This window comes from Lemur catta, chromosome 1, assembly GCF_020740605.2.
Source record: "Lemur catta isolate mLemCat1 chromosome 1, mLemCat1.pri, whole genome shotgun sequence".
In the NCBI taxonomy this organism is placed as follows: Eukaryota; Metazoa; Chordata; class Mammalia; order Primates; family Lemuridae; genus Lemur; species Lemur catta.
In genome coordinates, this window is record NC_059128.1 from 230,900,348 (window position 1) to 230,927,756 (window position 27,409).

At 38.3% G+C, this 27,409-nt stretch overlaps 1 protein-coding gene across 5 annotated transcripts in view; it reads left to right on the forward strand.

The window, feature by feature from the left end:
* The window catches only part of CFAP44 (cilia and flagella associated protein 44), a 94,551-nt gene that overhangs the window by 24,618 nt on the left and 42,524 nt on the right, over positions 1 to 27,409 (forward strand). For all 5 annotated transcript variants that reach the window (XM_045540270.1, XM_045540271.1, XM_045540274.1 and 2 more), the window contains 9 exons: positions 484 to 648; positions 2,641 to 2,796; positions 3,106 to 3,153; positions 3,750 to 3,849; positions 4,392 to 4,486; positions 14,337 to 14,546; positions 15,179 to 15,289; positions 22,378 to 22,536; positions 23,592 to 23,831. In XM_045540270.1, the coding sequence (XP_045396226.1) occupies positions 484 to 648; positions 2,641 to 2,796; positions 3,106 to 3,153; positions 3,750 to 3,849; positions 4,392 to 4,486; positions 14,337 to 14,546; positions 15,179 to 15,289; positions 22,378 to 22,536; positions 23,592 to 23,831 (1,284 nt within the window). The remainder of the gene's footprint in view (positions 1 to 483; positions 649 to 2,640; positions 2,797 to 3,105; positions 3,154 to 3,749; positions 3,850 to 4,391; positions 4,487 to 14,336; positions 14,547 to 15,178; positions 15,290 to 22,377; positions 22,537 to 23,591; positions 23,832 to 27,409) is intronic.

Here is a 27,409-nt window from a genome sequence, read left to right on the forward strand (position 1 = left end):
AAATTTGACAGTATTATACTTAAAAAGTAGAATCTCATCTGTCAAGAACTTTAAGCATGTCTCTAATTTTTGACCCATTAATTCCTCTTTTGATTTATGACCTTAGGAGATACACAAAGAAATCTGTTTTATATATATATATATATATATATACACACACATACACACATATATATATATTATATATATATATATATATACACACACACATGAAGAACTACCAGCAACACACAACCTAATCATAATGATGTAAAACTGTACATAATGCAAGAAAAAATACATCAAAATGTGATTAGTGGTTGTGTCTGGGATAGTAGGTTTTTATTTCTATATTTTCTTATTTTTGCATATTCAGTTTTTTTATTTTCATGACCAATAAAGATAGTCTTTAAAAAATAAATTTCACCTACTATTTGAGGCATGAATATATACATATTTCTGTTTTAATATGCATGCCTTTCTTTCCATACACCTACCTGCCAGGTGCTCTCAGGATCGGAATGGGGCAACATGCTGCTCTGGGAAGGTAGTCTCATCAAAGTGGAGCTCTGTCGAGCTGGGAACAAGTCTTGTCACCATGGTCCCATCAACCAGATAATGCTGGATGAGGGTGAAGTTATTACTGTTGGGTCAGATGGATGTGTTAGGGTAAGTTTTCTTGATACTTGGATAGTAGCTCCTAAAGTCTTAAGACTTGCAAATTACCCAAGGGATTTTATCTGGTATTTATTTTTCATTAAGGTCATTTTATGAAGGAGATCAGTGATTATTTACTCCTAAGACCAATTTGTTTAAAATAGTTCTTCTTTTATCATAAATACTTGCATTCTTGTCAAAATTAATTTACTACATCTTAGCACTGAAACTTTCTGAGGGCACCTCTTGTTATTTTTATTCTGTTGTTGAAATAATAGCTTCAGAAAATAAAAACCCATATTAGTACAAGATTAACAGTGGACCCACATGTCTTTCCAAAATGCTTGGTATGAATGGGTCATTTTCTAGCAACAAAAGTGCTGAACATTTGTCATTTATTTTTCCTGAGGTTACCAATTAGAAATACACGCAGAGGTGAGCTGACGGGGTTTGCTTATGGATGCTGCCGTCTCATTGCGTCTTACGCTGGGGAACTCACCTGGTTTCCCTTGTGGATGCTCTCCTGCCCAAAGCCTTGGCTGAGCTGGAACACTTCCCGTGTCTAAGTCCCCTTGGTTGCTGTTCCGTCACACTTCTCCCACCCACCCTGCCTGGCACCTTGTGTGACTGTGTATTCTGCTGTTGCAGCCTGACTTGTAGTCTTGTGATTTGCCCTGTAGTCCCTAACTGTTTCTACTGGGGCCTTTCATAAGAAAGTGATGGTGTTCCCTTGACATTCTATAAGAAGTGTTATCAGGAATAAGATAGTATTTTTTAATAGTCTGATCACTCTGTCGATGCCTATTGAGCTTACTGTGTCTAATGTATTGTTTAAGTTGTATCTCCCACAGTGGGTCCTCTTACCATTGGCTTTTTGAACCCAAGTGTAGGTTTTTACACTTATAATATTAAATTTAATCTTTAGTTTGATTTCTTGGATTGCTCTGAGATCTTTTATGTCATTTATTTTGTTATATATTATATTCACTATTCCTCCAAGATGTATGTCACCCCAAAATATCCCAATACCAAGTGGGAGAAAACTTCAAGAGAAAAGAAGTTAAATATTTCAGAGAGGATCCCTTCATGGACACCACTAATTTCTAAGCTTGCTTCCCTTTTCACAGTGCACCCTCATCTCTTTAGTCCTTTACATTGTAAGTTTCTACCTCTCACCCTTTAGGAAAAACCTACCCCCTACTTCTAGGGGTTGGTCTGATCCTAGGATCTGGCCCTCTCCCCGCTACCAGGTGAACCCATGGGACAACAACAGTCTCCTGGGAGTTACTTTCCCAAAGTCTGAGTTATTCAGTCTCTCTAGGATAATACGGCAGGGTGTGCCAACAGAACTATCCAGGGTGGCTTCGGCACTTCACAGGGCAAGTCCTTCTGAGTGTCTCAGTGAGGTGAAACTGAGTTCCCTCATTCTTCCTGTAGCGTTCTGGACTCCTCTCCCAAGGAACAACAATCTTCCTGAGTTAGTAACGTACAAATTGATATTAAGTACAAGAAACATTTTCTAATGGAGACATTATCTGCATTTATTACTTTCTGCTTATCATGAAGATAGTGCTTGAATCATTAATCAAAAATGTATATTTCCCCTTTCCAGGGGCCTACTGGTGTATAGAAAACAAGGCTCCTTCTACTGTCTTGCTGAACAACTGCATCGTTTACTCCACATGGCCACCTTGTATGAAGAAAAACCTAATAGAAATCTTGAAATAAAGTTTATTTTGGGCAAATTAAAATTCTTATGCAAGGCTATACTTTCTCACTAATCGCTATAAATACAAAGGAAACTATAATAATTTATTATGCCCTGGTTCAGAGTAAAAAATTCCGAGGGTTGAGATTATACTCTGTTCTAATTATACCTACTCATTGTTAATTTTAGTGAAACAAGAAGAAATGACTTTAAAAAAAATCAGGGCCTTTTCTGGCTTAGAAAATAAATATTCAGAAACTTCTGATTGATTAAAGTATTTTCCTATATTTTACAAGATATGGGATTTCGAGACAATAGACACTGCTGATGTTATAGATGAGACTGGATTGTTACAGATCGAGCCTATTAATGAACTTCAAGTAGGCAAGAATGTCAACCTCTTCTCTATGGAAAAAATGAATGAAACTGGAAGTAACTTTTGGTTGGCTCAGGTATGTTACATTCTTTTCTCTTATTTCCTTAAAGTTACCTGGACATAAAATTAAAATAGTAGTATAATTGATTTTCTGGGCTGAAAGTCCATTTGACTACAAGTATTATGAAATGGCTTTGCTTACTGTATGGTTGTCTTCTAAAGTATATAGAAGTTGCTTTTATTAAATTTTAATCACACTCTAAAATAGATGTAAGCTTTTGATACTGCTTATCCCTACTTTAATAAATCATAGGAAGAATATTTTTTTAATTTGATGAAAGTTCAAAATGATAGAACAAAATACTATTAGGTTTTTATTTTTTAGGATGCCAATGGAGCCATATGGAAGCTTGACCTTAGTTTTTCAAATATTGTAAGTTACCTGTTATTCTTATTTTTTCTTTACTTTTATAGTAAAAACCTTTTTTGTTCTTTAAAGGCTACTTTATCTTTCTTCATGTTTGATCATTGTTCCTGTCAAAAAAGGGCATTGCTCAACATATGCTAATCCTGAGAGTTCATTCTCTTGTTATAATTTTACATTAAAAAAGGTGTATCTCATAGTAAAACTTACAAGATAAGTGGCAATGACAATGCCTAACATGATACAGTGCTTTACAGTTTTCATAAATATATGGAATTTTCATTTATATTATCTCACGTGATCCTCACTGCTACCCTGTTTAGTAGGCAGGCAGCTGTCATCATCTTGTTTTACCGATGAAGAAATGGAAACTGGGATTTGAGGTGACTTGAGCAGAGTCACATAGCCATTAAGTTCAAAGCCAGGACTCCATGGTTCTTCTAACCCAAATCCATATTCTCTTCTAACCTTTTATGCTTTTTCATATTTTTATTCAAATAAAATTGCACATGTGTTATAGGGTTCTACTTGCATTTTTAAAAACTTGACCTTAATTCTCTGTTACCCTGTCTTTGAGATGTAGTAAGCTGTCTGTCTGTTCTCAGACCCAGGATCCAGAATGCCTCTTCTCCTTCCATTCTGGAGCTATCCAAGATTTAGCTGTTTCTCCTATCACTTATCTCATGGCCACAACTGCCTTGGACTGTAAGTAGGAGCTCAATGAAAATATATCTGCCCTTGTTTTGTTTTCAGTATGATTTTTATGTGTATTTAAAAACATTTGAGGATTTTTCCAAACAAGAAACCTCTTGAATGCAAGTGAGGTGAGTTGTTTTAGAGTGTAGAGGCACAAAATGCAGCAGCCATGGTTATTGTGAGAGATTAAAATAAGAACACAATCTGTAAGTTGTTCTTGAAAATACTGTTCATTTTTCAAGTGTCATTTGTGCTTTTCCTATTCTTTCAATCTCCTTTCTTCCTTAATTTCTGACAAATCTATATGGACTATGCAAGGTGAAATTGATCCACCAGTTAATCATCAGTTCTCTTCTTTATTGTGAATGTTTACAAATTATCTGTTTAAGGTTATATGTGGAAATTTTTGACTAAAGGGTATTGAATTATTAACCGATTTAGTTACTTATGAAATTTCTTATTATAATACTCAATATGTAAAAAGTAAGCCAAGATTATTTTAAAAAATATTATGTATATAATTTTTTTCTTTTAAAACTATCTTTCTATAGGCTCTGTTCGAATTTATGATTTTGCTGGCAAAACTCCTTTGGCTCAGATGAAATTCAAACAAGGAGGTACTGCCCTTGCTTGGGTACCCCAAATGGTATGTTTGTTGTTTTAATGAACTTCTGAAGAATCTATTGGTAAATATGGTATAGCAACACTATTTCTCAGATATTATATATATTTTCTGACTTGGAATTTTAGGGAAGAATAAAAATTCTAAGTTAGTTTATTTTGCTGAGAACATGATAGAAATCATAGCATGACCATTGTTATGGGCTTAGTTCTGATTTTAATGAAAATTCTATTTTATGCTGCCTGCAGATTAGAAGTAGTTCCATGTTGCAAAGTAATTACCCAACATAAGTTTATATATTATATCTATCCTCCATCTATCTGACTCCAATTTCATTCATCCTATTAATATTTCCAGAGTGCCTACAATGTGCCAGGCCTTGCTCTAGATTCTGGGAATATAGCAGTGAACAAAAAGAGGAATATGATTGCCCTCATGGGCCTTACATTTTAGTGGGAGGGAGGCAGAGACAGGCAGTAAACAAATAAATATGTGTTATGTTAGGTAATGGTAAGAGCTATAGAAAAAAATTAGGTGGAGATAGGAAGTTGCTCTAGTTGTCCATTGCTGTGTGATAAACTATCCTAAAATGTAGTGGCATAAAACAGCAATCATTTTATTTTTATTTTATTTTTTTATTTCAGCATATTACAGGGGTACAAATGTTTAGGTTACATATATTGCCTTTGCCCCACCTGAGTCAGAGCTTCAAGCATGTCCATCCCCCACATGGTGCGCACTGCACCCATTAGGTGTATATATACCCATCCCCTCCTCCCACCTCCCATCTGCCCGACACCCAATGAATGTTACTACTATTATGTGCACATAAGTGTTGATAATTTCATAACAATTTGATGGTGAGCACATGTGGTGCTTGTTTTTCCATTCTTGTGGTATCTCAATTAGTAGAATGGGTTCCAGCTTTATCTAGGATAATACAAGAGGTGCTAGATCACCATTGTTTGTTTTTTGTTGCTGAGTAGAACTCCATGGTATACATATACCACATTTATTAATCCACTCATGTATTGATGGGCACTTGGGTTGTTTCCACATCTTGCAATTGTGAATTGTGCTGCTATAAACATTCTAGTGCAGATGTCTTTTTTATAGAATGTCTTTTTTTTCCTTAGGGTAGATACCCAGTATGAGATTACTGGATCAAATGGTAGTTCTATTTGTAGCTCTTTGAGGTATCTCCATATTACTTTCCACAGAGGTTGTACTAGTTTGCAGTCCCACCAGCAGTGTATGAATGTTCCTATCTCTCCGCATCCAAGCCAACATTTATTGTTTTGGGATTTTTTGATAAAGGCCATTCTCACTGGAGTTAAGTGATACCTCATTGTGGTTTTCATTTGCATTTCTCCAATGATTAGAGATGTTGAGCATTTTTTCATGTTTCTTGGCCATTAGTCTATCTTCCTTTGAAAAGTTTCTGTTCATGTCCTTTGCCCACTTTTTGATAGGGTTATTTGATTCTTTTCTTGCTGATTTTCCTGAGTTCTATATAGATTCTAGTTATCAGCCCTTTATTGGATGTGTAGCATATGAATATTTTCTCCCATTTTGTAGGTTGTCTGTTTGCTCTTGTGATAGTTTCCTTGGCTGTGCAGAAGGTTTTTAATTTGATCAGGTCCCATTTATTTATTTTTATTGTTGCTGTGATTGCCTTTGGGGCCCTCTTCATAAATCCCTTGCCTAGACCAATGTCTATAAGAGTTTTTCCAACATTTTCTTCTAGAATTCTTATAGTTTCATGTCTTAGGTTTAAGACACCTGTTAGCCACCATGAGTTGATTTTTGTAAGAGGTGAAAATGTAGATCCTGTTTGAGTCTTCTACATGTGGCTATCCAATTTTCCCAGCACTATTTATTGAATAAGGATTCTTTCCCCCAGCGTATGTTTTTGTCTGCTTTGTCAAGGATTAGATGGCTATATGAGGATGGTTTTATGTCTGGGTTCTCAGTTCTGTTCCACTGGTCTATGTCTCTCTTCTTGTGCCAGTATCATGCTGTTTTAGTTACTATGGCCTTGTAGTATAGCTTGAAGTCTGGTAAATTGATGCCTCCCCATTTGTTCTTTTTGCTTAAGATTGATTTTGCTATATGGGGTCTTCTCTGGTTCCATACAAAGCATAGAATTAGTTTTTATAGATCTGCAAAAAATGATGTTGGTATTTTAATAAGGATTACATTGAATCTGTAGATCACTTTGAGTGGTATGGACATTTTAACAATGTTGATTCTGCCGACCCATGAGCATGGTATGGTTTTCCACCTGTTTACATCCTCTGCTATTTTCTTCCTCAGTGTTTTGTAGTCCTCCCTGTAGAGATCTTTTAACTCCTTAGTTAAATATATTCCTAGGTATTTTATTTTCTTTGTTGCTATTGTGAAGGGTATTGAGTCTTTGATTTGGTTCTCAGTTTGACTATTGTTGGTGTATAGGAATGGTATTGATTTCTGTACATTGATTTTGTAACCCCAGACTTTGCTGAATTTGTTTATCAATTCTAGTAGTCTCATGGCAGAATCTGTGGGGTTTGCTGATTCATATCATCAGCAAAGAGTGATAGTTTGACCTCTTCTGCCCCCATTTGGATGCCCTTGATTTCCTTCCCTTGTCTGATTGCTCTGGGTAGGACCTCCAGCACTATGTTGAATAGAAGTGATGAGAGAGGGCGACCTTGTCTGGTTCCAGTTCTAAGTGGAAATGTTTTCAATTTTTCCCTGTTCAGTATGATGTTGGCTGTGGGTTTGTCATACATGGCTTGTATTGTCTTTAGGTAAGTCCTCTCTAAGCCTATTTTGTTAAGTGTTCTTATCATAAAAGGTTGCTGAATTTTATTGAATACTTTTTCTCTGCCTATTAACAGGATAATATGATCTTTGTTTTTGCTTCTATTTATGTGGTGACTTACATTTGTAGATTTGTATATGTTGAACCATCCCTGCATCTCTGGGATGAAGCCCACTTGGTCATGATGGATTATTTTTTTGATAAGCACCTGAATTGGTTTGCTAGGATTTTGTTGAGAATTTTTGCATCTATATTCATAAGGGATATTGGTCTGTAGTTTTCTTTTTTTTGTTGCATCCTTTCCTGGTTTTGGTATCAGGGTGATGTTGGCTTCATAAAACCTGTTGCGGAGGATTCCTTACTTCTTGATGTTGTGGAATACTTTCTGCAGGATAGGCAGTTCTTTGTAGGTCTAGTAAAATTTGGGTGTGAAACTATCTGGCCTGGGACTTTTCTTTTTAGGAAGGTTTTTTTATTGCTGCTTCAATTTTGGTACTTGATATTGGTCTGCTCAGGCATTCTATTTCTTCCTGATTGAGCCTAGGGAGGCTGTGTGTTTCTAAGAATTTGTCCATTTCCTCAACATTTTCAGGTTTATGTGCATAGAGGTTTTTATAGTATTTGTAAATGATATTTTGTATTTCTATAGTATCAGTTGTAATTTCTCCTTTTTCATTCCTGATGGAGCTTATTAGAATCCTTTCTTTTCTGCTTCTCATTAATCTAGCAAGAGGCGTGTTAATTTTGTTTATTTTTTCAAAGAACCAACTTTTGTTTTATTAATCTTCTGTATAGTTTTTTTATTATTGATTTCATTTAGTTCCACTATGATCTTTGTTATTTCTTTTCTTCTGCTGGGATTGGGGTTGGTTTGCTCATCCTTTTCCGGTTCTTTGAGATGATTCATTAGATTGTTGATTTGTGATCTTTCTGTCTTTTGGATGTAAGCATTTATGGATATAAATTTTCATCTCAGGAGTGCTTTAGCTATATTCCATAGATTTTGATAACTTGTGTCTCCTTTATCATTTAGTTGAAAGAATCTTTTGATTTCCATCTTAATTTCCTCCTTAATGTAATAATCATTCAGCAGAAAGTTGTTTAGTTTCCATGACTTTGTGTAGAGATGAGAGTTTCTGTCGGAGTTGATTTCTAATTTTATTCCACTGTGATCTGAGAAGATGGATGGGATAATATCTATTTTTTAAAATTTGTTGAGACACACTTTGTAACCTAGGATATAGTCAATCTTAGAGAATGTCCCATAAGCTGATGAGAAAAATGTATATTCAGTGGTTTTGGGGTAGAATGTTCTATAAATGTCAGTCAGGCCCATTTGTTCTACAGTTGTGTTTAAGTCCATTGTTTCTTTGTTTATTTTCTGTTTGGAGGATCTGTCCTGTTCTGTCAGATGGGTGTTGAAATCCCTGGCAATAACGGTGCTGCTGTTTATCATTTTGTTTAGATCACATAGGATTTGCTTTATGAATCTGGGTGCACCAGATTAGGTGCATAAATAGAATTGTTATGTCTTCTTGTTGAACTGTTCCCTTCACCATTATGTAGTGACCATCTTTGTCTTTCATTACTTTTGTTGCTTTGAAGACTAAGTTATCTGAAATCAGAGCTGCTACACCAGCTTTCTTTTGGCTTTTGTTTGTATGAAATATTGTTTTCCCTCCCTTACCTTGAGTTGAATGCATCCTTATGGGTTAGATGTGTTTCATAAAAACAGAAGGTACTTGGCTTGTGTATATTTATCCCTTCAGCCAGTATATATCTCTTTAGTGAGCAGTTCAAGCCACATTTATTGAAAGAATTGGTAAGTGGGGCAGATTTCTGTTCATCCTGTTGAGCTGAACTTTGTTGCTTTGTTTTCTCTTTTGAGCCATTGTGGTATCTAGCCTTTGACCTTTAGCTTTTGGATGATTTTACATTGGTGAGTGTTTATTGTGCTAATCCGTGTGTAACACTGTTCTGAGTACTTCCTGGAGGACAGGTCTTGTCTTGATGAATTCCCTCAGTCTTTGCTTGTCTGAGAAGGACTTTATTTCTCCTTCATGTAAGAAACTCAGTTTTGTAGGATACAAGATTCTAGGCTGGGCATTATTCTATTTGAGAAGAGTGAGAATGGGGCCCCAGTCTCTTCTGGCTTGTAAGGTTTCAGTTGACAAGTGTGCAATTAGTCTGATGCGTTTTCCTTTGTAGTTTACCTGCTTCTTTTGCCTTGCAGCTCATAGGAGGGCCTCTTTCATGTTTATTTTGGCCAATCTGAAAACTATGTGACATGGTCCCTTTCTGTTTGCAATGAATTTCCCAGGAGTCCTTTGAGCCTCTTGTACCTGGATATCTAGATTTTTAGCAAGGCCTGGGAAATTTTCCTCCACTATATCCCCAAATAGTTTATTGAACCCTTGTTTATTTTCTTCTTCACCCTCAGGGATGCCTATGATTCTCGTGTTAGGCCTCTTCACATAATCCAACATTTTTTGTAGGCTTTGCTCTTTTCTCTTATTTCTATGCCCTATCTCTGTGACTGACTTATTTAATTGAAAGGTGTTATCTTCAATCCCTGAGATTCTTTCTTCATTTGATCTACTCCATTCTCGAGGCTTTCCACTGTGTTTTGTAATTCCTTGAATAAATTCTTCACTTCCAGAAGTGCTGTTTGATTTTTCTTTAATATTTCAATTTCTTTAGTCGATTTTTCTTCCAACTCCTGAATTTTGTGTGTGTGTGTGGTTTCTTTGTGTTGGGTATCCATTTTTTCTTGCATATCATTGAGTTTTCTTACAACCCATGTTCAAAATTCTTCTTCTGTCATTTTAGTGTTCTCAGTTTGGTTTATATCCATTGCTAGAGAGCTGGTGTTCCCCTTTGCTTTCAGTTTGATTCTTCATACTTCCAGAGTTCTTTCACTGATTCCTTCCTATCTGGAGTAGCTGTTGCTTCTTACCTTTAAATTTTTGTTTAGATAATGACATGCCCAGTTTAGTCTCTGAGCCAGTAGGTCATGTTTGTGGGTGAGATTCGACCACACCCTGTGTGATGAGTCAGTAAGTGCAGTAACTGTGTGTGCAAATTGATCTCCCTGTCAGTAGGTGGTGCTTGCTGGGAGGAACAAGCTTCAGTGTTGTTTTTTGGGTCCTGTAACCAGCTCTCCTTCCTTTGGAGAGGCACTCTAGTGACTCAGGTGGCCCTGGGACTTCCAGTGTGTCCTTATTTTCCAACTGGGGATAGGAGGAGGTGGGGGAGTGAGGCTGGGCAGGGCTGGGTTGAGTGAGCCTGCCCTCAAGCTCCACAAATGCTATTAGCATGGGTCAAAGGTCTGTTCTCTGCTTCTGGGCAAAACTACTAAAAACTACTAAAAAGTCTGCATATGAGGGTGGGGCTGTCTGAGACATACAGTCTGGAGCAGGCCTCGGTCCTGTCCACCCTCCCTTGTTCTGCGGTTTCTCCCAGGCCTGTGACAGCAGGCAGGACCTCAAGTCAGCAGATCTCCCCTGATTGTGATAAAAGCCGGGAGGTTCCCTGCCCAGAATCACAGCCTGAGCTAGGAGTATGGCCCTCCCATGGGAGGAGGATTATCCTTCAAGGATGCTGCAGCTAGCAGCCACTCTGATCTGTCCCTGAAGGCACACATATCTCAGTAGACTAGTTCACAAGTATCCCTTCTGTGCCCCCAGGCAATGCGATCAAGACCTGGGTGTACGGGATCCGGTCTGCAGGCCAGTCCCCTGGGTCCCGGAGATCAGTCCCTGACCCTACCAGGGAGAAGAGTGCTGGTCTTCAGTGACTCACGGGGTGCCCAAGCTGAATCCATGTCTCTCTGTCTCGGGGTTTGCCCCGCTCTGCTGGAGTCACCAGGCAAGCAGCACCTGGGAGGGCTGGAAGGTAGGGAGTACACAGTCCAAGTACCCATCAGTCCGCTGCAGGGTCCCAAAAGGGAAGGTCCCGTTCCCTGCAGATGCCTCTCTCTCAGCAGCTCTGGGTAGGGGAGGGGAAGGGGAGAATGAAGCAATATGACACTTGCTGATCGGCTTGGGTGTGTGGGGCAGGAGGTGTCCCCAGGGAGCTGGGAGCCTGGTGCCCTGTCTGCAAGAGGCTCATTGCTCACTGGTGGCAGCAGTCTCTGGGCTGGTGTTAGCAGCTCTCTGCAGCAGCTCAGGAGCCCACCAGCAGTCCGAGATGCAAGGGAGGGGAAATTTAACTGCTCCACCTAACCTTGTCACTGGTCTCCAAGCCTCTCAGGGTTTAGACCCTGCCGATGCCTTTCTCCTTCCAGTTCCGCTCCACAGCTTCATCCTGTGGAGTCTCCTGTAGTTTCAGGCACCCTTCCTTCCAACCCGTATGCAATCTATGTTTGTCTGCCTGTTTGTTTTTTTCACTTTAATCAAAAATCTATCTTTCGTGCAGAGACACTCTGGCTGGCAGTTTTTCTTGTCTGCCATCTTCAATCATTTTATTTTGTTCACATACTCTTTGGATTGGGAATTCAGGTGACAGTAGGATGGACTGTCTCTGCTTCAGAGTATCTGAGGTCTCAGCTGGGAAGACTTGAATGGTTGGGGCCTGGAATATCCATAGGCTTGTTGATCACAAGGCTAGCACCTGGATTGGATGACTTGAAGTCTAGGCTAAGCTAGGACTGTCAACAGGAGTGTTTACCTAATGGCCTCTCCATGTGGCTTGGGCTTCAACACAGCATGGCAGCCTCAGGACTCACACACTTCTTACCTGGTGGCTCAGGGCTCCAAGATCTAGTGTTCCAACAAGCAAGGCAGAGGCTGATGGCCTTTCATGGCCTACCCTCAGAAGACAGAATATCACTTCTGCCATACTCAATTGGGTGAAGCAGTCGCACAGTCACAAGCCCCACCCAGATTGCAGAGGGAAGGTATTAAACTTCATCTCACCACAGGAGGCATATCAAAGAATTTGAAACCAGGTTTTTAAAATGCCATGGGAGTATTTTGGGGAGTGTGTAATCTTTACTGTTTTGAGTTGAAATCAAAGAGAAAATATTCCAGGCCAAAATCAGATGTAGATATAACTGGAATAAAGGGAAATTTCATGATGGCATCAAGACCAGAAGGAGAACTTAGGCCAGGGAAAAAAGCCAGCCCCATGTTGAGGCTAGAATAAGTAGAAATGATGGAGCATTTGAACAGGTAGACCTGGCTCACTCTTTATCCTTATCTATTTACACTCTTAACTGAAGTCATTAAAATATAGTGTATGTAATTGAATCATTTATTCAGATGGTTTTGTGATGTTAATGGAATGTTTCCTTTTCAAGCCTGTGTCTAAGTAATGATCATATGGATATTATGCTAAAGTTGAAATGTCCCTTCTCCATACTTCCTTGCCTTTCCAGAAGACTCTATGTTAGTCTTTATGACTCAGCTCAGGTCAAACATCGTCCCCACATAGCCTTCTGTGAACTCACCTGCAAGTAGAGTTAAGTTCCCCTTTCTTTGTGATTTTTCCCGAGGGCTGTATATGTATCTCGTATGACACTTATCAGGGCATATTAAGATTATTTGCTTTATTGCCTATCTTTGTCACTAGACTGTATGTTTTTCATGGTGACAACCATACCTTGTTCTTCTTTGCACCTCCAGTACCTCCGTAGTTACTGGTACATTTAGACACTTAGTAAATATTTGTTGAATAAACAACATTCACCTAGAGTTGAATGGAGTACAGTTTTCTTATTTCCAAGATTCTCTTAACTGCCTGGCCTCAGGGATGATCACTCTGCTCTGAAGGATGCCCAAGCTCGTGCCCTTCTCCTGAATGCCTTCCAAGACAGTAGTCAGTACATTCAAGCATTACTACATTTGTATCTCCAGCCTAGACTTCTCCACTAAGCTGTAGACTATATGTCATCTCCATTTTGAGATCTCAAGGGGACTTCAAACTCAACCTAACTCTCTAAATCAACAGTAGCAACAACAAACTACACACACCTGACTCTCTTCCAGTGTTTTCTGTCTCAGTAAATGCCATTATGAGTCATCCTTGATACCTCCCTCTGCCTCATCCCTCATATCCAGTTGTCATCAAAGAGGGCCATTATACCTCTCCCTAAAATATGTCCATATCCATCATCTCCACTGCATTACCTCAGACCAAGTGACCACAATAGTTCTCCTAAAGTGTGGCAGCCATCTCTTAAAAGAGCTTCCAGAAGGTCTCTCTGCATCCTATCTAGACCATCTCAGATCTGTTTTCCCTACTGCAGCTAGGATAACATTTTTGAAATAGAAAATCTGACCATGTCAACCCTAGCCCCTGCAACGCCCAACTAAAAACGCTTTGATGGTTTCCCACTTCTCTTGGGATACAGAATATCCTTAATGTGCCCTGTAAACCATTTTATGATCTAGTGCTTGCCTCTTTTCCTTTCCAGCCTCTTCTTTTGCCCCCTCACACTAGTCTTCTCTAGTTAGACTATAACTTTGTCTTAAGATATGTTCTTTCCTGCCACAGGACCTTTGCATAAGCCATATCCTCTCCCAGGAGTGCTTGTTCTATCTTCCTATGCTAGGGAATTCCTGAGCATCCTTTGTATATCAGCTCCCCCATCTCTTCTTTAGGGAAGCCCTCAGTCTCAGCCAACTTTCTATGTTATATGCTCTCAGAGAATGTGTTTCTTTCCTTTAGTATTTATTTCAGTTCATAATTTTACACTCATTTGTGTGTTGATTAAAGTCTGTCACTTCCAGTAGACCACAAACTCTGTGAAACCAAGCACTGAGTCTGTTTATGTTCACCACTGAGTTGCTGGTGATAGGTGCCTAGTAGAGGATAGGCAGATACTCTGCTAGTGTTTGCTCATTGAGTGTTTGGATTGCATTGTTTACTCTTCTTGTGGTCATTAGTGATAAAAAAAAGACAACTCTCCTAGAATAGATAGAGGTTACAAGAAAGTGGCATAAAGAATTGCCAACAGGCAGCCAATGTTAAATTACCCTAAGTCTAACTAAAATATGGTTATCTGTTATATAGTAAAACTTTCTTAATCAATTAATTTCAGGTCTTTTACATTTAATTTTTTCCAAGGTAAGCTACAATGGAGCACAAATTAGTGTAGGATTTGAAGATGGAGTTGTTCGAATTCTTGAAATTTATGACCCAAAAGGGCTCACGATTTTTGCAGGACGGAAGAAAATTTTGGATGCGGATCTTCGCTTGAAACATGTTTTCAAACCCCATACTGCTTCTGTCACTGCTTTAGCTTATGAACATGATGGGGAAATTCTAGCCACAGGGGTAAGCAGTAGATTTCCTTTCTTTTCCTCTTGAAATTTCATAATTAACCTTGTCTTATAAATCTGCCTACGCCTTACTAACTGAAATGCATTTTCTAAGAATATATTTATATTTTGTTTTCTTTGTATTCATATTCTTTCAGTGTGGTCTGTGTATAATATTTAAAAATATTCTTACAGATTGAGTTCTAATGCTTATTATAAATGAATAGAGAATTTTCACAGGGGATCATGCTAGATGTATTATTTATAATTAGTATTTTACTGAGCATGGTTAAGTTCTTATGTAGAACTGCCATAAATGAGAATAACTGTGTAAATTCTTTATGCATTAATAGGTGAGCATATGCATGGTAGAATTTTTGTGAATTAATATTATATACAAGTATCGTGATCACATTTTCAGAACTGCATAATGGAACACATGGTTTGTCAAATGTTCTCATGGAAAATTAAGCAAAAATTTGAAATAAGAATTCTCCCAGGATAACCTGAGGTATATGACCATTGTAGATATAAGTATACAGTGGATATACGGAATGCTATTAAATGCTTTTTTTTGTGATCTGTGGACTAGATTTCACAATAACATACTTTTGGGGTGTGTGTGTGTGTGTGTATCTTTTTTCTTAGAGTAAGGATCACACTGTATTCTTCTTTGAAGTGGAAAGGAACTATAAGCCAATTGGTTATATTAATACTCCTGGACCCGTTCGCCAGTTAACGTGGTCTGGAATCTCTCATGTAAGTCATTATTAATTGTCTTCATGCTTAAATCTCAATTACTATGTAGTGAAGTAATCTAGTAGATGGACACTAGCAGGTGGAATTATCAGCCCCACTCCTGGGCCCTGCAGTAGGGGCCAGGGATGCAGCAACAGAAAGCTCAGCTGGCTGGTACTTGGCTTGGTTAGTTGAGCATCACTTAGGAGCCCCACACTCTCCTCACCACCTCCTTTCTCTTCCATGCTTTAATTGGTTGGCAATGATCACCTCTCAAAATGCAGGTTTATATATCAGGGTTTGCTTCAACCATGGTAATTTTTGGCCAGAAACACAGCGTGTCAAAATGCTTTGACCTGAATCAGTCAGTCTCTCTGAGAGTCAGAAGCTCAATACCAAGGTCTGAGAGAACCTTTCCTCATCTTTATCTCTACTTCTCCTCTGCCCCCAGTCCACCTCTATTTTCTCTCCTAATCTTTCATTGCTTCTTTCCTAATGATTAATAATTCAGTATTATTAATTTCACTTGATATCTCTAATTTTACTAACTGTGAGCACAGGATAATTCAGTCACATGAATACTGATTAACTGTCTAAACCAAGGTGCCAGGGTCATAATTCTGATGACCTGCATGGACGTGCCATCAGTATGATTGAGGTAACATTTGTATTCTCCTTTAAGCTCTTCTAAAGAAAGGGCTATAAAAATATATTAATATTGCCTAGAAAAAAATGCTTTTTAAAATTAATCAACAAATACTCATTGTCTTCAAAGCCACTGTGGTGGATTCAATAAACAGTACAAAACAGTTTCTGTTCTCAAGGAGAAAAAAATACGTAGATTAAAAAAGTTAAATAACTCTTATGACTGAACAATAAAAAGTTTCACAAGGGAGTTGGTGACTAAAATATCAGTGGTACAGACAATATATATTGTGAATTTAGAGCAGGGAATTATCAAGAAAGGAAGAAGTTAAAATAAGTTATTATTTTGTATTATTGTACCCTAATTTTGAAGAATTGGTAGGATGTAGGCAGGTGGACAGGAGGTAGGTGCAGGTGGCTAGGTGAAGGGAATGATAGCTGCAAAAGAAGCTCTGTGAGAAAGCATGAATGTTCACGTCACAAAATATAATATTATATGCATCCTTCAGTCATTTCCCTACACACAAAGTCAAAAAACAAACCAGCATTTGCCAAGGGTTAGGAATGGTGGGTGAGAGGGGAGTTAGTGTGACTACAAAAGAGGTAGCTTGAAGGAGATCTTTGTGGCAATGAGGTAGTTTCTTAATCTCCATTGCCATTATGGTTACAAGAATCTACACATGTGAAAAAATGGTATAGTACTATGCACACAGTCTATACTCATGTCAACTTCCTGGTTTCAGTATAGTCACATAAGATGTAACCAATGGTAGAGACGGGGTGAAGGGCATGTGATACCTCTCTGTGCTACCTTTTCAACTTCCTGTCAATCTATAATTATTTCAAAATAAGTTTAAAAAATTAAAGGTAGGTATCTTAATTCATATATGTGCTGTAAAGGAATACGTGAGGCTAGGTAATTTATAAAGAAAAGAGATTTATTTGGCTCATAGTTCTGCAGGCTGTAAAGCAGCATGGCACCAGCATCTGTATCTGCCTAGGGCTTCAGGCTGCTTTCACTTATGGGAGAAAGTAAAGTCGAGCTGGCAGGTACAGAGATCACATGGTGAGAGAGGAAGCAAGAGAGAGTGGGGAAAGGTACAAGGCTCTTTTTAACAACCAGCTCTTGCCGACACTTATAGAGTGAGCACTCACCCCTGCATCCCTGCTAGAGGGCATTAATCTTTTCATGAGGGATCCTCCTCTTTGACTCACATGCCTGTCATTAGGCCCCACCTATCCCACATTGGGGATAAAATTTCGACATGAGATTTGGAGGGGACAAACATCTAAACTATAGCAGTGGCATACAAGACCAAAAAACCCAGCATAATTTAAAAGTCATTTCAGGCAATACTGCCTGTTACACTTGTATTTCTAATATTTTTTGAGAATTATTACTAATGTAAAAGTGAATTACTCTATATAACTCTGTGATATGCCACAGACCTCAACTGTCCAAATAGCAATAAGTCCTAGCCCGTACCTGCTCACTTATCAGACCTTATATCTGTCTGAAAGCATTAAGCTTTTGCCTTTGGTTCTGGGGTATTTCCAATACGAGTGTGTACCATGGGCACACAACCATTCTGCCGCCGTGGTCACTACCACGTTCACTTTGGGAGCAGTGTAGAGAAGGTACAAGGGAGTCAGATCACAGGCAGATGGATCTATTGGGCAGTTGCATTCCAGGTAAGATATGACCAGAGTATGAAAGAGTGTGCAGAGAAGAGATATTTAGAGGACAGCATTGACAGAACTTAGTGATTTTTTGATTTTCTGGGGATAATTTTGAGGTGTCTGAATGGGTTTCATTACAGTTTCTCTATGATGTGTTCTTTCTCCTGCATTCTCCCTGTCACCAGAACCAGAATTTTGAGAATTATTCTAGTATTTTCCCTACCTCTAACCACCTTATCCTTCAATGGTTCACCAGGCCCTATTGATTATGCGTCTTAAATGTCTCTTGAATCTGCTTCCTCAGTATCCTCTTTGTTCCTCATGTTTCATGCATTATGCTTTTGAACTTGATCTTCACTGCCTAAAATGGCAAAACACAAAGAAGAAAGCAAGAGATGAAAAGACAGACAAAAGACCTACAAGGAAATAATGAACAAAATGGCAATAGCAAATCCTTCCCTATCAATAATGACTTTAAATGTAAATGGATTAAACTCTCTAATCTAAAGACACAGAGAGGCTGAATGAATAAAAAAACAAGACCCAACTTGGTTGAGACTGAGGAGATGGAAAAAGATATTTCATGCAAATGGTAACCAAACATGAGCAGGGGTGGCTATATTTATATAAGACAAAATAGACTTTAAGTAAAGAACTGTGATAAAATATAAAGAATGACATTATATAATGATAAAAGAATCAAGCCACCATTAAGATACAATTATAAATACATATTTACCCATTAGAGCACCTAAATATATAAAGCAAACCTTGAGAGAAGTGAAGGGAAAAATAGTAATACAGGAATAGTAGGAGACTTCAACACCTCACTTTCAATAATGGATAAAACATATAGGCAGAAGACCAGTAAAGAAACGGACGGCTTGAACAACACTACAGACCAATGGACCTAACAGATGTATTCAGAACAGTCCACCAACAGCAGCAGAGTATACATTCTTCTCAAGTGGAATGTTCTACAGGATAGATCGCATGTTAATGTTCTTACCACAATAAAATAAAATCTTAAAAAAAGAAATAAAACCATAAAACTAAAATAAAAATCCTGTTCCTCTGAAGCCCTTGTCATTCAGCTAGCTATATCACCTTTTCTCTTTATATTGTCATCTTCTGACCACCTGGTGGACTGGTTGATCCCTTTCTTTATTAAAATTTTGATAATTGGTTATCTTTGTCTTCATTCAAAGAGCAACAGTTATTCTGAATGATGCTAACACCACATGGATAATTAATCAAATGGCATCAGGCTCTGAACTTCTTGACTCCCTCATCTCCCCTGATCTTTACAGCTCACCCACACATTTTCACAGCCACTCACCGGACAAATGTTACTGTGTTTACATTTGCTACAACTGCCATAACAAAATACCACAGTGAGTGATTTAAACAACAGAAATTTGTTTTTTCACAATCTGGGGGCTAGAAGCCCAAGATCAAGGTGTTGGCAGGGTTAGTTTCTTTTGCGACCTCTCTGCTTATCTTGAGATAGCTGTTTCTCACTGTGTCCTCACATGGTCATTCGTATGTGTGTGTTGTCTGTGTCGTAATCTCTTTTTATAAGGACACCAGTCACATTGGATTAAGGGCCTCCCCAAACAACTCCATTTTAACTTAATTATCTCTTTAAAGGCCCTTTCCCCAAATGCGGTCACATTCTGAAGTACTGGGGGTTGGAACTTTGACATGACTGGGGTGGGGTCATAATTCAGCCCATCAAAAACTTATAAGAACTCAAGCTTAAAAGTCAGCTATTCAAGTAACCTGTCCTCTGACTTCAACCTTTCTCCCTTCCTGACTATTCCTTTGGCTATTCCATGTCCAGTAGTTCTGTGATGGCACAGAGACCTCTATTTCCTTCACCATTTGCTTTCTCTAACCCTTTAGTTTGCTGTTTTCTTAACTTCCTTCCATATCCACTTTAAATTTTATGATTCTTCATTTCAGTAATGCTATGGATTGAATGTTTATGCCCCTGCTCCTCCAGTTAATATGTTGAAGCCTAAATCCCCAATGTGAGGGGGTATTTGGAGGTGAGGAATTTGGAGGTGGGGCCTTTGAGAGGTAATTAGGTCATGATGGTAGAGCCCTTATGAATGGGATTAGTGCTTTTATAAGGGGATGAAGAGATCAGAGCTTGTTCTCTCTGCCATGTGAGAAGGCACCAAGAAGACCAACATCTACAAACCAGGAAGTGTGTCCTGACCAACACTGGATCTGCCAGTGCCTTGATCTGGGACTTCCCAACCTCCAGAACTGTGAGAAATGAATTTCTGTTATTTAAGTCAACCAGTTTATGATATTCTGTTATAGCAGCCTGAACTGACTAGGACAAACAAGGATCAATAGCATTCTTCCAGTGTCCTGATCTCCCTTGTCTCTCTCTTTTCATCATATACATCTAGCAAAAATCCATCCCTGAATACCCCCAACTAATTTATATTTGTCTACAATGATCAGCCAAGGACTGCTGGAGATAGTTATATGTCAAAGAAGATTAGCTCCTCCATAATTTAGTGATTAAAATGGCCTCGACACAATCTGTGAGATGCTTCAAAAATCCTATCACATTACCCTCACTGACTCCCTCCTTCACACACAATGACCATTTTAAAACTTCTCCTCTCCTCAAAGCTTCAAGCCCCCCACTCCCACTCTCACTCTCAGCATCACATAAATCACTGAAGATCTAGAAGCCCTCAGGCAGGAGCTCCTTCACTTCCCACTACCAAACAGAAAATCCCGTTTATCTCTGTATGCTCCTGCTCCTCCTCCCTCTTTTACAATAGAGAAGCTGTCTCCTTTCCTGTTTACGGCCAGTTCTGCCTCTTGTCCTTTTGTTTCTACTCCCTCCCACTTTGTTCAATATGTCACATTATTTCTTTTTGTTGTCACATAAAATTAACCTCACCTGTTTACTGGATTGTTTCCTTCAGTATTTAAATATGTTTTTGTTGGCCGGGCATGGTGGCTCACGCCTGTAATCCTAGCCCTCTGGGAGGCTGAGGCGGGTGGATCACTTGAGGTCAGGAGTTCGAGACCAGCCTGAGCGAGACTCCGTCTCTACTAAAAAATAGAAATAAATTATGTGGACAACTAAAAATATATATAGAGAAAAAATTAGCCGGGCATGGTGGCGCATGTCTGTAGTCCCAGCTACTCGGGAGGCTGAGGCAGTAGGATTGCTTAAGCCCAGGAGTTTGAGGTTGCTGTGAGCTAGGTTGACGCCACGGCACTCACTCTGGCCCGGGCAACAAAGTGAGACTCTGTCTCAAAAAAAAAAAAAAAAATGTTTTTGTCTCTTCCACTTACAAAGGATAAATTCCTTGATCTTAGATCAGCCTCTAGCTATTGCCCCATCTCTGTTAGAAGCTGACTTTCTCAAGAGCACTGACTATTCCCACAGACTCCATGTCCTTGCATATCACTCTCTCCTTTATGTGCTCTTGCCTGCATTTTAGTCTCATTTTTCTACCAAATCAGCTCTTCTAAAAGCACCAATGATGTCTATTTAGTATTTAGATCTTATCTTTCTTGACCTCTTAGCATCATTTGACCCTGTTGACGTTTCCTTACTTGAAATACCATCTCCCTTTGACTTTTCTGATACTATGCTTTGCTGGTTCTCTCTCCCACGTCTGTCTTGTCAGTCCTCCTCAGTCTCCTTCACCCAGCCATTGAGTGTTAAGTTTTCCTAAGGCTCTCCGAATCTCATTTCTTATTCTGTTCTCTTGCCCTAGGTGATGCCGTCCAAGCCCACAATTCTCTTATAAGCCCAAATGTGCCACAGGACCTTTGCACATGGTGTTTACTTAATATAGTATGCTCCTTCATACCCTCCTCTAATTCATCATATAATTATAATTTATTCATCCTTCACCTTGAATCTCAGATACCACCTTCTCAAAAGCATTGCACAACCTACTTGTTCTTGTGGCACCTCTCCAGCACTTTGCCACTTATAATTTATATGTATTTATGTGATTTGTTAAATGACAGGCTCTCCCATTGGAGGCAAGCTCCATAATGGCAGAGACTGTACCTGGTTTTCTTATTATCATTTTATCCCTAGCACTTAACAAAATGCTGGTTACATAGTAGGCACATAACAAATAATTGTAGAATGAAATCACTAAAATATAAACATTTCAAATAATGTGTCTGTGAAATATCAAGATGGGGATTTCCTATTCATGGTTAACTACTTGATTTTGGAACCAAGAGTGACGTCTGGGCTGGAAAGATTAATTTGGAGTCTAATTGCATGTGAGTGGTAATGAAGGCTGTAAGATTTCCCAGGGAATGCTTGCTTATAGAGAGAAAAAAGAAGGAAGAGGAAAAAAACCTTAGGAACATTCACATTTAACAAACTCAGACAGATAGAGAATGACCTATGAAAGGAGGCTGAGACTGACTATGCCATCCAAATACTGCAGATTTTTCTTGGCAGTCCTAATTTTAGTATTCAGCCTTTTAGGCTAACAGATTTCACAACCACATATTTGGCTCAGAAAATATGTTATGGCATCTATAAAGGAACCAAATCTAATTTTAACAATTACCTTATTAATTAGTAATTATATTATAATAATAATTAGTACTAAGCTTGACTTACTACCAATAGCTGCAGTGAGGAATTAAGTATCTTTTAAACATGGTTAATATACATAGTAATAATATTTTTTCTGGTTTATAATCTTTTTGAGCTATGCTTCTAAAAATTTGCCTAAATGTAAGTGATATGTTTGATCTTTCTTGTTTTTTAGCCTGAAAGCACTTTACTTATTATCTGTGAGAATGGCTATATTCTTGAAGCTCCACTTCCCACTATAAAGGAAGAGGATGATGACAAAGTAGTCTCCTATGAAATCAAAGACATGTGCATAAAATGTTTCCATTTCTCAAGTATCAAATCTAACATTCTGGTATGGAATATTCTTGAAGCATTATCTTCTAGTATTTTTCTTTTTTTAGAATATAAAATATCCTGTGTCAAATGCTGGGGAATACAAGGAAGAATAAAACATAGACCTTAAGGAGTTTATAATCTGGTAGGAAAGCAGCTAACTGTTAGAAAGCAATAGTGAATGGATACTGAAATTAAAGTGCAAAATAAGGAATTTTAGGGGCATGCAGAGGAAAGGCCAGATGACTGATGGAGGGGTGGGAGGAGGCCAAAGATGGCTGCATGGAAGTTACATTTAGGACTTAAAGAACAGGAGGAATTTTGAGAGGGTGAAAATGGGGAGGATGGCAACAAAGGCTGGGAGAACATCCTGAGGGAAGGCAGGGTTGTGAGAGTTTCAGTGTTTTCAGGAAATGAAGATTGAACTGGTGAAACAGAGGGATGCAATTTGTGGAGGGGCGTAGCTAGAGTATGTGACCAGGGCATGGGCCCCCTTAAATGCCAGCCAAGACATTTCAGTTTAGACCATTGGGATCCATTGGCAGTTTTGGAGGAGGGGATTGATGTGATGAGATCATATAAATTAGAGAGAGAATTCTGAGGTGTAAACAGAATGAAGAGGCGAAAGATGGGCAGCATGAGTATCAGTGTCAGGGGCTTTTGAAGCAGACGGTTGATACATGGTGGGGCCTAAATCACAATGTTACTAAAGTTGGAAAAAACTTTACTCATGGACTATTTCAATCCACCTAACTCCTGGGTTGACAGTGATAGGCTCTGAGAGAAACTGTATTATTTATCTTCTCTATTTAGGAAACAGTGACCAAATAATTTCTATAAAACAAGCATCGATGGGGGTAAAACCAAAATGACAGTCATTCTGATGATTTGCAAGTTTTGATGATAACATATGTCCTCACAGTAATAATTATTTCCAAATGTTATTATTTGTTACATCAGAGCTGTGAGTTTTCTAGAACTCTATTTTCCTTCGACTTTCTTTGTCATCCTCAATAGTGTAAAGGAATGAATGTTACGGTTGTTTTTATATCTACTTAATGTCTCTTTTAAAAGAGATTAATAGAAATTGAAAAGAGAGAGCAACAAAAGAAGTTAAAGGAGAAGGAAAGGGAGGAAAGGAGGAGGAAGGCAGCAGAAGAGATGGGAGAAGACGGAGAAAAAGAATTCCAGGAGGAGGAGGCGGCAGCGGAGGAAGAGGAGGAGGAGCCATTGCCGGCAATCTTTATTCCACCAACCCCCTCTCCCATCCTCTGTGGGTTTTACTCTGAGCCAGGGAAGTTCTGGGTTTCTTTGGTAAGTAATAATGCAATCATTTTACCTCAGCCCTATTCCAATATAGTTTATAGTCATCATTTGTCTCCACATTTTTTCTAACCCTGATGTTAAGACTTTATTTATTAACTATTATTGATGCTGTGAATTTTGATGAATGGATGTGAATTACAGTTGTTTTTATGTTATCTTAACATCTCTTCTATATGTCTACTTGTGCTATTATTATTTTGACAATCATAAATGTTCCAGCCAGGTCAATGGGGAGAAGGATCAAGTGTAGAAGGGCAAAAGGTGAAGGGGTTTTCCAGCTGAGATTGTTTTTTAATTTTGAAAATAATAGCTTTTGTGACAGTGTTATCCAGTAGACTTTTGCTTACATCTCAATCTGCAACTGTGCTGTGTGGCCATATGGAAGTCTAGGAAGGTAAGTGTTCTTAGATGATCTCATTGCCACCCTGAACCTGAAGGAAGAAGGGAAAATGGAAATTAGAAATACAAGTACCAGGGACGTCACAATGTTGTATGAATACATCATTCAGTTATATACTTTCTGCTCTTATCATGAAACATTTTATCAATCTATTGCAAAGCAAGGTTTCCTTTGTTATAAATTTGTCACAATTTTCAGTTCCATCCACAAAAAACCCCACAATTTCTCATAGATGTATATGTGGAAGATCATTACTAATGCATAACTGGTCCCAGGTTTTTGGCGAGGCCAGGACAATGACTAACCAAGGACTGTTGCTGTAAGGAGTGATGAGGGTTGACTCTTCCCCTCTTCAACTTTTCCTAGAAATGTATCTTTTAGCAACTTCTAAGGAGGCAAGCAGAAAGAAGGATGGAATACAGTGTTGGAGGCACCGTAGGACTCCATTTATTAGTTCCTGTACCCTTTCTATTTGTCTTCTGTGTTTTATGAAACAATTATTAATGACAACTATTGTGTGGAGTTCAAGGGATGAAGGGTTAAATAAGACATGGTTTCTGCCTTCAGGAAGTTTTCTAATAAGGGAAGGAGGCACAGAAACAATTAACTGTAATGCAATGGAATAGATTTTCAGTGTCCTGGAAACAGATGCAAAAATTATTCATTGTTTAACAAGTATATTTAGTGCTTGCATTTAGGTTTGCCAAATAAATATTATAAGGGACATATTTACACTAAAAAATTATTTTTGGTTTATCTGAAATTTAAATTTAGCTGAGTATCCTGTGTATGTATTTGCTAAATATGATAACCTGCTTATTCTGTACCAGGTACTATCCTAAGTAATTTACTTAACCAATGTACAAAATAAGTGCTATTATTATTGCATTTTACATATGAAGAAACCAAGGCATGTAGATGTTATGTAACTTATCCAAGGTCATGTAACTAATGAGAGGTGAAACCAGGATCTGGACTCAGGCAGTCTGGGTCCAAAGTCTGTGCTCTTAACCATTCAGCTACACCAGTGAACAAGATTAAAGCATAGCTCACAGAGGTAGTGATGCCAACCCTGCTTGATCCAAAGGTTTGCCAACTCCATGCCTGCAACCAAACAGATGCTGTAGAAAAACCAGTCTTATTTTGAAGTCATGACTGCTGTTCTCAAATCAGCACTCATACTACAGGCCAACTCTACTGCCCAGCCATATCCACTTTCCAAATTACTGCTTCAATTCTTTCTTCTTCACTCAAATATTTTGTTCCTTCCCTTACTCTGCAATCATAACCTCCTCTCACATTTCACAGAGAAGATAAAAGCAATCAGATAGAATTTTCTTTTCTTGTCTCAATTAGATCTAACACCCTACAGGGATCTATATATATTTTGTCTGCTTTGCCTATTGTTATAATTGGTGAATGGCTCCTTGCAACTTTCCAAGGACGCTGTTCCTGATGGTTTCTTGATCCCATCCCTCCTTACTTTCTAAAAAACTTTACTTTTGAGATAAACCACTTGGTTTCCTGTATCTTCTCTTTTTTATTCATTTCTTATCATGACCATATACATGTTCCAGTACTTATCTAGATTTTCTTTCCTTCACCTCCACTGCTCCTTTATAGAAAACTTCTTGAAAGAGTCATCTGTAGGCTGGTTTCACTTCTTCTCCTTCTATTTGGTCTTCAACCCATTCCAGTTAGGCTTCTCTCTCCATCACTTCACTTCGCCAGTGATTTCTGTACTGACAAGCTCAGTGGTCACTTCTCTGTCCATTGACCTTTCAGAAGCATCTGATAGAGCTGGCCTTCCATTCTTCTCAATATTCTTCCTTCTCTTGGCTTTCAAGACATCACATTCTCCTGGCTACTCCTTTTCAGCCTCTATTGCTGGCTTCTCATTTGTAGAATAAGCTTTGAAGTTTGAAGTACTCTAGAGTGTGGTCTTGGACCCCCTCCTTCTTGTTAAGGTAACTTTACTCAGTCTCATGGCTTTAAATATCATTTATCTGCCAATGAATTTCAGATATTTATATCTGGTCCTGACTTCTCCCCTCGACTTTAGACTTGCATATACAACTGACAACTCTACTTGGCACCTCAAAATTAACATGTCCAAAACATAACTTTTAAATCATACTTGCCCCATGCAAACCTGCTCCATCTCTATCTTAGTAAATGAGACCATCATCCTTCTAGTTACTAGGCTAAAACCTCAAGAGTTATTAAGGATTCTTCTATTTCCTTTACCTTTTGATACCCTTATATTGAAAGTATGTCTCTTGTAAACAGCAAATGTTTAGACTTTTTTTTATACTATAGGGTGATCTTTGTCTTTTTATAAAGTGTTAATACTATGTCCATTTGCATTTAATGTAATTACTAATATATTTTCATTTAAATCTACCATTTTACTAATGATTTCTATTTGTTAACACCAATACTATATTCCTTTATTCTCCTTTTTTACCTGCTATTTTGGTAGCTTTCCAATGCCTTCAACATATTTAAAAAAATTTTTTTTCTGTTCTATTTGTCCTCAGTGGGACAGTTTGGCTGAAACACTCTAGCCTGTCATTGTCAAAAGTAAAAATTTAGTAATTTGATTTTCAGAGGTCATCATATTGATATCTTCTCTTTCTTATTTATTCATGTATTGATTATAAAGATGTTCTGGTTCTTAATTTATTTCCTGTAATAAGGGATCTCTGGTCTATATATAGAGAGAAAGCAAATTAGAGTTGGAGCAATATAGCTCTTCCAGATTATCACTTGTCTTCTCACTACATGGACAAATTTTTCTTAAATAGCCCTTTGTGGAAAATTAACAGTGTTTAAAGTGATCCTAGATTGAAAGCTAGCTGTAAAAACAATGACCTACAAAAACCTATTATTAAATACTGTTTATTCAGAATAATACCTGAAGAAATAAAATGGAATTCAGTAGGTAGAAGTGATAGCTCTCTTTTATTGACTTTTAAGTGGAAACAAATCACCATAAGGTTTTTTTTTTTTTTTTTTTGAGACAGAGTCTCGCTCTGTTGCCCGGGCTAGAGTGCCGTGGCATCAAGCTCACAGCAACCTCAAACTCCTGGGCTTAAGCAACCCTTCTGCCTCAGCCTCCCGAGTAGCTGGGACTACAGGCATGGGCCACAATGCCTGGCTAATT